We start from the raw sequence: 13825 nt of genomic DNA on the forward strand, positions 1-13825 counted from the left end.
CCTAATAACCACATATCTAATTAAACAGGAAGTTACAATTCAAACTCAGAAAATCTGAATTGGCAACTCTCACTTTTAAATAGTGGCAAATAATTGCTTGAAGATAGCAAAACAAGATTAAATAACATCAGTGATCTGAAAAAAGTAATTATTTTGCAGTTCATAATAATTGATAACATTTTTACATGTGTGAAAACTATGTATTTGTATCTGACAAGATCCATGCCATATAATTATGAGTAATTGATATACCCAAGTTGTTTAAAATAGAAAAGGTTTTATTCTGTTCTCAGAAGAAAACTGAAGTAAGCCTCATGACTTTTCAGGTTACTTTTATGCAAGCAAGTGTCTGTATTCACTTTAAATCATTAAATGTTCTTTAATTTGATCATTAGACCATCCACTTGCATGCAACAGTGTCACCTGTCCCTCATGAGTCATCATCATCTATGGTTGTTGACAGAGATGTGGTCAGTCTTTCCTTCCCAGCTAGTTTCCTCTGTTCTCTTGCCAAGTGTGGTTTCTGACCACATTGGAGAACTAAGAGAAACAAAAATTACCTTTAGCAAGCACTATTTCTACATCCTCTGGCAGTTTTGGGGCCCAGGAGAATTTAAACCTCTGCCTTTTGAGGGTGGTTTAATGCCTTTATAGGAACTATGCACTGCTGAAGCCCTCTTAGCTATATTTCACTGGAATGAATGATGCATTCAGATCTGGTTAATGGTTCTTCATCAAATTCTGCTTTCACCTTTGGTTAATGGCTCTTCATCAAATTATGCTTTCTTGCACTGGCCTGCTTCATCTAAATTTTTCCTATTAAGTCCACAATTTTCTTAGGCTGCCTGTCTTTCCATTTGGCTCATATGAAATGCTGAGCAAATACTCCCTGGTTTTCCCTTGCCCAAATGCAACCAAGAATTTTAAACAACTTGTTTTTGCCTGCCTCTAAAGCCACTAGCAGTCGTTCTCTTGTTTTCTGAATGTTCTGGGTTGGAGTCAGACACCCGTCCACTGTGACCCTCCAGCTTGACCTTTTTGAATGGTCCATTGATGCTGTTCTCATTTGACTAGAAGTGAGGTGGAGGGAGTATGAGATTTATAGAATACCAGAGCTCCCTCCAAAGAAATATTCCTCGGCAATATTCTGCCTTTCTCACAATCTTAGGCTTTTTTGTCCTCCACATGTCTGTGGCTTTTAAGAATCATCATGTGGGTCCTTGTCCATTTACTGTAGTTGGAAATATTTGCGTGATGAACTCTTAGGAATGTGCTTGTTTCTCAACCAAAACTGAGGCAGTAAAAGTCATTTAAACATTCCGTTTTTCATTTTGGTGAGTTGGTGGTAATTATTACTTACCCTACTCATTATTTCCTTGTTTAACAACAACAACAACAAGAAAAGAAATTGTCATATAAAAAAGCATGTTCTTAAATAAAAAGGCATCTTCACACAGAAGGACAAAGGGCTAGTCATTTTGTAGAAACCTGAAAGCAAAACTAATTGAGTTTTTTTTTTAATTCCAGCTAATTACTTGTTGCTAGAATAAAAAACATGGGAAGAAAATGTTAAGGGAATACATTTGATAAGTATGCATGAATCAGATAAGAAAGCTCTGTCATCTTGAGATCAATGAAGAAGCATAGAGCTTTAAAGTTAGAGCATTGCATCATTTTATATTATTTAAAATATCCAAGAACAAAATGGAATGTTATTACAAGAGGAAGAATGAAAGCAGAAAACAGGAAATTCTAATTGGGAAATAATGAGGGACTAAATTTTAGTGGCTGTAGGTGGTTGGGAGAGAAAAGAGAGCTTAAGAAATATAAACAAAGTTGATTGTATAGGTTTTTTGCAACAAACTGGATGTGTTTGGTCTTATAGAAAAATTATGTAATTAGTTAATATGTATATTCCTTTCATGAAATATAGAAAGTCACTCTTCTCCCTTTCTATTTTTCTTCTAAGAATATCACTAAATTTTGTTATAACAAAAGTGGTTTATTCTTATGGCTTCCTTCAGTAGCTTTTGCAGAAGATGCTATGGATGCCTCCCACCCCAACCCCTACATTCCTTAAGCCTATCTAAGTTCACCTGCAACAGCTGCACACTTCTTTTTAGCTTCTTTGCCCAAGGGCATTGTCTCCAGTAGAACTTGACTCACTTCAAGGCAGTAACAGCCTGGACAGGTGGAGTAGGATATTGGGACAGAGTGGGAAGTTAATGTCATTCAAGTCCCCAGTAAGAAGATACAGTGCTTATTCTCAGCTGCATTGATTTCCAGAACTAAGATCATTAACCCATAGCAATAATTCACTCATCAATACATCCTTTATCACCTTTTCCTCCTGTCTCTTTCTCACTTCTCTAATCCATCACTTTTGCTTCCTATCATTATCAGCCAACTAAATTACCTGAACGCAAGACCTTTCTTAGGACTTATTTGGAGGAAGTTCCAAATGAAGATCAATATTTTTTTTTCACCCTTGATCTCTTTATTTTTTAATTTTTTTAAATAATTTTTTTATTTTCCCACTGCACAGCAAGGGGGTCAGGTTATTCTTACATGTATACATTACAATTACATTTTTCCCCCACCCTTTCTTCTGTTGCAACATGAGTATCTAGACAAAGTTCTCAATGCTATTCAGCAGGATCTCCTTGTAAATCTATTCTAAGTTGTGTCTGATAAGCCCAAGCTCCCGATCCCTCCCACTCCCTCCCCCTCCCATCAGGCAACCACAAGTCTCTTCTCCAAGTCCATGATTTTCTTTTCTGAGATGTTCATTTGTGCTGGATATTAGATTCCAGTTATAAGTGATATCATATGGTATTTGTCTTTGTCCTTCTGGCTCATTTCACTCAGTATGAGATTCTCTAGTTCCATCCATGTTGCTGCAAATGGCATTATGTTATTCTTTTTTACGGCTGAATAGTATTCCATTGTGTATATATACCACCTCTTCCGAATCCAAACATCTGTCGATGGACATTTGGGTTGTTTCCATGTCTTGGCTATTGTGAATAGTGCTGCAATGAACATGTGGGTGCACGTGTGAAGACCAATATTGATTGTCATTGATCTTATTACAACTAATAATTCCTTGGTTAGTATTCCACTACAAAATATATAATTAAAATAAATTCACTGAACTCTAGAAAAAGGTGATTGGTTTGTATTTGAAAATACTTTACTCAGTGACTTTCCCTAGTGTAATATTTACTTTATAAGATTATTTTTACCATATCTAGAATTGTTTCTCATGCCTGCCTTTTTAATATTAACTATATAACATTTTCACAACTCCATATTTTAGAAAATTTATGTTTAAAACTATTAAATAAATAAAGACATTTGTTAATTTGGTGACTGAGAAATTAGACAACACTTCCAGCTATCTGGAATATTCCTTATCTAGGCACTTTATTAATTATGATATTAATAACATCAACATTAATAGTGTTGAATTTTTATTTTATTTAATCTGCTGTTATTATGGCCCACAAATTTGTTTATCTCACATAGAATATAGTGAGGTATGTATTTATACTTGAGACAAAATTTATAGTGTAACCAAGAAAACACTAATTTTTAGTGATGATTGATAGGATTATGATATTTACATTTATGTAAACTATTAACATTTTGAAGGGTTTTTAAATTTATTTTTATTTTATTTATTTATTTGCTTTTTAGGTTGCACCCACGGCATATGGAGGTTCCCAGACTAAGGGTGGCATCGGAGCTGCAGTTGCCGGCCTACACCACAGCCACAGCAACACCATACCCTTAACCTACTGAGTGAGGTCAGGAATTGAACCCACATCCTCAAGGATAATAGTCAGATTTCTTTCCATTGAGTCACCAGGGATTGAACCCACATCCTCATGGATAGTAGTCGGATTCGTTTCGGGTAAGCCATGATGGGAACTCCCAAAGGAGTTTTTTAATCAGTTCACAATTGTGTTCAAATTTAAGTGTCCACAGTTGTTATTAAGAGCCCACTGGGAACCAGGATGGCAGAGAATACTGAATCTGTAAATGTCTCTCAATATGCCCTGGTATAGGCCAGGTTTGGACTGTTAGATAAACTCTGCCGTCCATCTTATTCTGTTTGTATGCAAGGTAACAGTTCACTTGTTATTAGCAGAATTTGTTTCCAATGACTTTCAAAGCTTCTTCGTGTTGCTCTGTTTTGCTTTTGTTCTTTATTTTTTGAATAAGAATTTCTTTCTGTGTCTTTTCATCTTCTTACTGGAATGAGGAGTTGTTGAAACTAATGATTCTTGCTCCCATTACAAATAAAATAAATGGGCCATTTTGATGGGTTAATATAAAATCAATTATTATTTATATCTGCTTTGTTACCATATAGCTTCTTTACTGGGTAGATGACTTATAAACTTGTCACTGAAATAGAACAACTCAGTAAATCCACTATCAAGATTAAATTGATCGAATTCTTTTGTTTTAGTGGACGATTTTAGAAAATTATCACTTTAAAACAATTTTTGCTCTCCTTAATTGTATGGCCCCAGAATGTTGGAGTTTTAAACTATTTTTGCATAAATCAACCATGATTGCCTATCAAGTATTTTCCAAAAGGGTCTTAATAATATTGCCTTTTATTTCCTTTTCTATGGGGATGCTGCAGAGGCATAATGCAGCCAATAGGAAATTATTTGTCAGCCAAACCACATTCCAATCTAATTATGCCCACCTGGTACATGGGACTTCTACAATGTGCTAAGAGTGGTGAAATGAATACGCTGTCTTTTTTTAATGCAATCAATGGTGATGTGGAAATGCGATTTTTTGCCTGATGCTAAGTTTTATTAAATGAAATAGGAAAAATAACAACAAGATTCTCAAGGATCGTAAAGAAGATAAAAGCACAAAATATGTCAAAATCCTTTATAAAATCCACTAAGTATCCTAAAGTTAGGAGGACACATGTTTGATATGCAGAAAGAAACAAAGTGCTCAATTGCCTCCAAAGGGAGTTTATAATTTTCTAGCATGATATATGGTGACCTATTCAAGGAAAAAAAAATGTATATATATGGCTGCCTGCTTCAAATGTTATTTACTTGATGAATAAAAAGCCAGTGTTTTTCATGCTGGAAGGCAGTTTTACTTTTTGCCTGTGACATTATTTCACCTGAAAGCTGTTCAGCAGCACACAAGACATCTGCATTGTCCTGCCGACTGAGTGTCCAAGTGGTCTGGCAGGCAATCAAATAGCAAACCTCATTTGGAAAACAGAAACATTCATAGACTTCACTTTCCTTTGTATCTAAACTGCATGGGAAAAAAGGTCGCATTTTTAAACATAGCAAGGACACATCTTAAGAGTAAATGTACATAGTTTTGATGCACTTATTAATGAGTAACTTCTCTTTAGTTCTCTCTTAAATGTTGATGTCTGATAGGTGCTGAAATATGACCAATATAGTGCTTTGCAGTCTTTTCCCTATGTCACCCATATATTTTGTCATTAAATTAGTTCACTTTGTTATTTACTCAATGTGTCTTGAAAGCCTATCTTGAAAGTTCTCAGCATTTTAATTATATTCACATTTTTTAGTCACAGAATTGTCCCCAAACTCTGCCATACTTGCCCATTTAAGTTCCGATTACAGTCTGCAATTATGACCCAACTCTGAGAATCTTCTTAGATTTCACTATGTGATATACATTGATTCCATGATTATCTATTATTTTATGATTTCTCCCAATGCGTATTTTCTGAGGGTGTAATTTCTGTAATGGTTTCCTGGCAAACTGCATTGTTCAGAGTATTCAGCACCACTTTGTCTGAGACGATAATACATAACCAATCATTTATCTCAAGCATCAGCAGAGGACTTGCTCTGGCTATCAAAATGTGACACTTGTTACTTCTGAGCAGAAACCTTAAGAGCCAGTTCATGGTTGACAAGGTTACTTTCTGCTTTGTCTTTTTTTTTTTTTTTTTTTGCCGTTTCTTGGGCCCCTCCCGCGGCATATGGAGGTTCCCAGGCTAGGGGTCAAATCGGAGCTGTAGCCACTGGCCTATGCCAGAGCCACAGCAACGCGGGATCCGAGCCATGTTTGTGACCTACATCACAGCTCACGGAAACACCAGATCCTTAACCCACTGAGTAAGGCCAGGGATTGAACCCACAACCTCAAGGTCCCTAGTCAGATTCGTTAACCACTGAGCCACGACGGGAAGTCCTGCTTTGTCTTAATAAGAAAATGCTTTAAAGAGAACTGCTCTGTCAACCAGGGTCCTGAGAAATGTAATAAAGAATAAATCCAAACCACTATAGACATGTAGATTGGGTAAGAATAAATCTTTATTGTAAAGCAGTGAAATTTAGAATTGTTTTGTATTGCAGAATAATGTAGTCTATTATGTTTGAAACAAGACTCATTATTTTAAGAGTTAAAAAAGATTCTGAGGAACTTCTTTCCAGGCAGAGTCATGTAGCAGGAAAACAAACAAACAAATGAAAAAACGTGTATCTGAATCCTGCTTCCACTTTTTAAAACTGATTTGGTCTTATACAAATCACTGTATTCTGTAGGCCTCAGACATTGCATCTGAGTAAAATTTATAATAATAAATATGTCAGTGGCTCTAAGGAAAAATTTGACTGGTACCCAGTCCCAGTTTTATTCATTTTAAGATCTAGTTACACAATTATTTTTGCTATTAGAAATTTTGTATAGATGAAGTCTAGCCTGTTGTGCGCCAGTTCATCAAGAATATGGGTAGGCTGATTTTTTTCCTTTAATTCATATTCCCTGTCCTATACAGTTTGTGAAAGGGATGACATGTACTGAAAAATCCTGGCTATTATTTCCATAGTATTGTAGTTATGACATAACATTATATATTAGCTTGTCAGAGCAGAATCCTATGACAAGGGATAGAAAGGCTGATTGAATTCAGTTATGGTGACAATTCCATTGGAACTCTGCAATAGTAAGTAAAATAAAAGTACATTTTAAATGGAACAATACAAAATAAAATTGTTAGAACAAAACTTTCTTCCTGAAAAGAAAGGAGAAGTATACTCTTTTATCAAACAGCAGTTATAATCTAGCAGATTTCAGTTCAAATTTCTTCCAGGACTAGTTATAGCTAGTTCTTTCCTTACAGATTTTGACACACAAGATATATGAAAATAAGTCCAACAGTAGCCAAGTAGGAAACATATGAATAAAGAAAATGAGTGTGGTAAATTGGAGAGTTAAATTCCAGCTCAGTGGGGTTGTTTTTTAGTTTCAACCATTCTTTCTGGTAGGAATTAAAAAAAAATATTAGGGTCCCTAAATAGCCCCGATTTTTTGAGTTAACCACAAATCTGTATATTTACAGGTTTGGAATTTTTTAGTGTTGCCAATAATATAAATCTATATAAGGTGTATTTCACCATTGTGTAAATTAAAACACTAGATATATATTCAGGAGAGCAGTTTATAACCATTAGTCTATAAATTTAAAATTGCCAGTTGATAGAATTATATGTGAACATTTAATGGTAAAATAATAATTCCCTTCAGATGGGGTTTCAGTTGGGCTAAGAAAATCATTACTGATATCTACTTAAAATACAGAGATCTAATGCTATTTTCCATTGTGTAGCAAGCCCATTATTTTTTTACCATTCTGTGATGTTAAAACTGTCATCATGTCTTTCCAGAGCAATGTTTCTTCTTTCATTCTTGTTCACCTTACATTTTTCTCACAACAGTCAGAAAGATATTTAAAATATAAATCACGTTATGCTGCCTTTTTTCCCACCCTGCACTTAGTGTACTTTGCAGGTGAAATAAATATTAAAATACTTCCTGTTGCAGAAGGCTTTTCTGTCCTGGTCCTTGCTTCAAATTGTGAACTTAACCATGTATCACTCTTGTACTCTTACTTTTATTTTCTTTTTACTTGTGGAAAACATCACATTTTTCTGCTAGGGGCTTTGCCAATTTTTCCTAATATGGCATTATCTCTCAGAGCTTAAAGTGTTTGATCACTGTTCATTATTTAGGTTCCAATTTTTCAAAAAAATCTTAGCTGGTCATTATATCAGAATAAGCACTGTCACATTAACTAGACTTGTTGCTTTCATACTTTGTCTTTATTCAGCATTGTTTTCCTTTTAATTTTTTTTCAGTCTCTGTCCATAAGACTTTAAGCTCATGATACCAAGGGATTTTTCTAATATTCACAGCTTTGTCCAAGATAAAAGAGTGTCTTGAGGGTGTATATGTGTGTGTGTGTGTGTGTGTGTGTGTGTGTGTTTTCGAAGCACTGAATAAAATTTGGTTTTGGTTAATATGTCCTTCTGTGTTAATGCCAACATTAGATATGCAACATCCAGCATACAGTCTGAATTTCTTCACCCATTATTGAAACTACTTGTTGAAAAATTGCAGTTTCTGCTTTCTTATAATATTTCTTCTTCACTTTACCTTACTTATTAGTATGTAGAAAATTATTTGATTTGATGAGGGCTCTTTAATCTACTGATACTCGATATTAGAACTTATTGTGTTAGCAGGAATGACAAAATGCAGAGATTCACCTGAAAATACTTTGTTATTGGATATCATTGATTTCACTATTTCAGAATATTTGTAAATTTGCCCCATAATCCTGAAAACTATATATACTCACCTGAGAAATTAAAAATAATTTTTTATTTGATTTAGTCTAGAGATTCTGATAAAATTATCTAGGGTTTAGGGATTCAGCCTCTGCATTGGTACGTTATAGAAACTCACTTGTGTTTTTCTAGCTGGAAGATGAGAATAAATGACTTGTTTGAAAAAAGCTGAGGCCACTGTAGACAAATGTAATGGAAGGAAGAGAGGCCATGCTGATTGTTTTGATATTTTCAAATTGAGAGCATTAGATGGAGGGAACATAGTATTGAAAAATATTGCAGTAAACTAAGACATTTTTGAGGATTTTTTTTTTCAAAAGTGCTCATTTGAACTAGAGTCTGCTCATAAGTTCCCTTTATTGATGCTGTTGAGTATCACATAACATATAAAATCTCAGTTTTCTCTTAAGTCAGGGAAGTCTCTTCCTTCTTTGTAATTTTCAAGATTATATGCATAAAATAAGCTCAAACTTCTTGCATGTTAGAGTACTTCTCCTCACTTTGCTTTCAGTTGATATGCAAGATTTATATGATAGTGCATATTGGTGAAGAAATGATGTTTCCAGCAATTGAATGAATCTCATTTGCCTTAATTTAGTCCTAGCCGTCACTTGTCAGTAGTGTATCTCATTTTTCATTTTTTAATTAATGAAAATCTGTCTAATATTTTAAAATTATATATTAATATATGTTTAAGAAATATTTACCTGTGTTAAGAACCTATAAAATATGTTCAGTTTTGTTTTAATATGAAAATCCTCAGGGTTTTACAGAAGAAAGAAAAAATAAGTTAATAAAAGGATCTCTCTAAACAACAATACCCAATAGATAATGCATACAATATAATATGCAATACTATTCACTAAATACATAAAAGAAATACTAAAGTGGTAGGAATTGGTTATTAGTACCTATGCAGACTTTTAAATCCTTCATAGCATTATGTGTCCTGATTATGGTTTCCTATTGTAACATAATGAAACATCTTTTATGCAAAGATGTGATTAAAAAATGGAGCAATAACAGCAAAAACGATACCAGATCTGTTCTGCATAAAGTAGAAATGAGAGAAAAATAGATGATAAAACTTAAAGAACTGAATATATCTGTTCCTCCTTCACTGTTCTTCCCTTAGGTTATGTTTAAAATGCCTTTTATACTAATAAAATAATGCAATCATCAGAATAATATTATTCTATGATTTTTATATTATAGATCAGATTTTTACATTATATTTATGCTAATTCATACACTGTCAAATAATCCCATTTATTTTCTAGGACCGTTTATATAGCATTAGACTTACAGTTCTTTGGAATATAGATATCATTACATCTAACCTTAATGACATTTCAATTGTAGACTTTTAATTATCTGTCTAACTGGTTCTGAGATAATTTTTCTATCAAAATTTCCCGTTCTTCTGGATGACCTTTTGTAAATTCTTTTTAAGTATCTATGACCTCTAGCTTTAAAATATTTTCAGTTACTCCTGCATTTTCTTACCTCCAGAACAATTATTTACCCTTGGAACAATCAGTAAATGATAATCATGAAAATATTCACTACTATTTAATTCCTGGTGTTAAATGAATCCTCTGAAAAATAAACCGTAAAAAGATTTTTCTAGTTGAATAATTTTGAGTGCTACGAAACACTAATTTCTGTTGTTGTTGTCATTGATTTTCTTTTTCTCTTAAAGGATGTTTCAATGTCATGACTAAATGTTCAAAAAAATCTCATTTTGCAAATCACACTGTCTTGCTGTTAAGAGGATTCGATTTTCTTTTCCTGGAAATAATTTGATATTTTACTTGCCTTCCAAGATTGCACAAAGAGAAACTTTAAAATATATAACCTTAGGATCTTTCAGGAGAAAATAAAAAAATGAAACTTGCTATTATTACTAAGTGCTGTTATTTTATCATTGTCATCAATACAATCATCCTTCAAATATGAATAACTTCACATAAAAGTTTCCTTGAATCATAATAGGCACTATTATTGCTTTGTAGTGATCTGTCTATTGTGCAATCTAGCTGATAATTATCACTCTGAAGTGAAATGCCATTTCTTCACACATTATCTCTTTTGGGAACTTTTGGTGTGACAAAATGCAGTAAAATCATATTACAGTGTTGATATTAAAATCATACCATTTCTGAATTACACTGAAAAAATACAATACTTTGTTATCAACAAAAAGTATTATCTTTACTTGGTGATTTTCTTGTTGCAATTTGCTAGTAAGCTTCTTAATATAGGAAATAACTGCCAGAGAATACATGTCCCAGAGATTTACATATTTTTAAGTTTCTTTGAGGAGTTCCCTGGTGTCTTAGCAGGTTAAGGATCTGGTGTTTTCGTTGCAGCATCTTAAGCTGCTGCTGTGGCATGGGTTTGATCCTGGCTTGGGAACTTTTGAATGCCACAGGTATGGCCAAAAAAATATTATTCAACTTTTAATACTTTTCAGGAATACTACTATGTTAATTTAAATACTAGAACACATTTATTAATAGTGTAGACTATCTTCCTTAACTAAAACAACTGTTAAGAATTTTATCTAAATATAATAATAAACCTATTATATGAGTTTTTGCAAAACATTAATTCTGTTTGATGTTCAGTTAATATATATGTAAAATGAGGCAGTTAATCAGATTTGTTAATTTCTCAAATAGTGTTATTTATGACTTATTTGGGCTATTAACAAGTCAGATGGTGAAAATCAAAAAGAATCCCATTAAATTATAAGGAAAGAGCTGTGTAGCACTGGGAGCTATGTCTAGTCACTTATGATGGAGCATGATAATGTGAGAAAATAGAATGTGTACATATATGTGTAACTGGGTCACCATGCTGTACAGTAGGAAAAACAATTGTATTGGGGAAATAACTATTAAAAATAATAATAAAATTATATATATATACACACATAATAGAATAATAAAAAATAATTACTATAGTTTAAGTTGGGTTAAGCAAAGTTTGGAAGAGAATGCCAACCAGTGGGGCCAAATTTGAGGGCCAGTTAGGAATATAGAAAATAAAAACTATATGTGTATAAGTAAATAGAATTTTTAGGATTAAAGGAGTCTGAAAGATTGGTATAATTTTCTTCAGTGAAAGTGGAAAAATAGCAAATTAACAAAAATGAAAAGAACTAACAGTTATTGAATACTTACTCTATGTCTGGCATTCTAAATGTTTTATGTGGATTATTTAACCCTTAAAATAATCACAGGGTATGTGATAGTATTATATTCATATAGAAATTGAGCAGTCTGATACTTGGAGTGGTGAGGGAATAGTCAATAAATACGACCAGACTCAACCTCCCTCTAAATTATAAATTTATTTTTACATAATCAAACTCTGCCTATTTCAATAACTTTAGTACCCAAGATCATTGATGGTTTAGAATCTGCCAATCATGCTGTAGATTTTACACGTGCTTTTTATTCTGTCCTCAAAACTTTCATTATATATTATTATCCCTATAGTGCAGATGTGTTCAGTGGTTCCAGACAAAATTTTCACTTGTTCAAATTTATCTAATAATAATTAACACCCATGATCAGTATGACATCATAGCCTCTTGTCATGCTTCAATAGAAATTATTTTCAGTGCAAAAATATTTGAGTATCAGATCTGAAAGAAGAGCATAAGACAATATGGATAACATGAGAGTGAATTATTTCAAGTTTTAGAATCTTTATGTATAAAATGAGAATAACTTATTTACTTCATAGCAACATTGAGATAATTAAATGAGAAATTGTATAACATTTAAATTATTATGATCATAGAATTAATTTTAAATAAATATTGGTTTCTGTTATTATCACTAGCAACTATAAAACTAAAGTTACCAAGTAACATTGCAGAAAAAATTGTGCAAAAGAAAGTCCATAGAGATGATCATTGACAGGTTTGTACATTTAGAAAAATAAATGAGGTAATGCAAATGTGAAAAATAGCTACCAGAGTATTTGGCACATGGCGGGTATGTAAGAAATAATGCTTTAAGAGAATTTAACAATGGAATCCTCCAGGGGAGTAATGTTCCCGCATTGAAGTATTACTGGCTGTGCCTTGGTCAGGATGCTCTAGCATACTGCTAGAATTCTCCTTTTTCAGTATATATGCCCAGGTCATGTTTCATCAACTTAGTTAGCTAGCTAGCTGGATGATAGAGAAGGGAGTGTGTGTGTGTGTTCTGTGCATGTGTTTAGGTCTCCAGCACTCTAGAAATCAATTCCTTTACCATTCAAAAATCTGTCAGTTTATTTATGGTAAGGCTTAACAGTCTTCCTAAGTAGTAAATATTTGTAAAAAAGAAAAGGAAAAAGACCTTTGGAATAGAGAATATTCTTGAAAGAAAATAAATGTGGTTATGAAAACTGAAGGATAACCAAAAAATCCATAATTACAGAGAAATAATAAGACTGCCTAAGTACTGATAGGGAATTATTTAAGCCAGAAATAAAAAAACAAAGAAAATGTTTCCATCAGTGCTGGAGTTAAGCCCCAAATAATTTACAGCTGGCTTTCTTTAGGGAAGCAAGTAATTATTTTCCAACCTATCAGCATAGATTATCAGGTTTGTGCATTTGTATAAAATTGCTTTATTGTATTTATTATTATGATTTGTGATATGATTGCTATTCAGGGACATTGTTATGATTTAAATGGCTTGCACAAGGTCATTCTTTGGAGACTTTAGAATTCTAGTGAAAAATCTAAGTTCTTAGCATGAGTTCCTCACAATGATTTCTGTGTTTTACAACTATATTACAATTCCATACTCAAAGATTAAACTTTTTTTATCTTTATAGACTTCGTAAGAATTTGTCAGGACAAATGTAGTAATATTTGATTAATAATCCTATACATGTGCAAGCCATTTAAAAATTAGATTTTAAAGAAAGATATTCTATTCCATGAAGTTAATTTTAAATAAAATCATAGGAACATATTCATTCAATAAAAGTCATAGTTGCAGAATAGAATTTATTTAAAATTTTATTTTGTAATGTCCGATTTCTCTGGAAGACTAACATTTAGATGTAATTTCATAAAATAACATACTACTTTTTACTTTTATAATGTAGGCTATTTGCCTTTTTATATCCCCAAAATAGGCATTCTGATTTTACTA

The 13825-nt window shown here is 32.8% G+C and overlaps 1 protein-coding gene across 1 annotated transcript in view; it reads right to left on the bottom strand.

Moving 5' to 3' along the window:
* The window catches only part of LOC396566 (claudin 1-like), a 133659-nt gene extending 132608 nt beyond the window's left edge, over positions 1 to 1051 (bottom strand). The window contains 1 exon segment of the mRNA XM_005666863.2: positions 943 to 1051. Coding sequence (XP_005666920.2) covers positions 943 to 1051 — 109 coding nt within the window.

This window comes from Sus scrofa, chromosome 8, assembly GCF_000003025.6.
Source record: "Sus scrofa isolate TJ Tabasco breed Duroc chromosome 8, Sscrofa11.1, whole genome shotgun sequence".
NCBI classification, from domain to species: Eukaryota; Metazoa; Chordata; class Mammalia; order Artiodactyla; family Suidae; genus Sus; species Sus scrofa.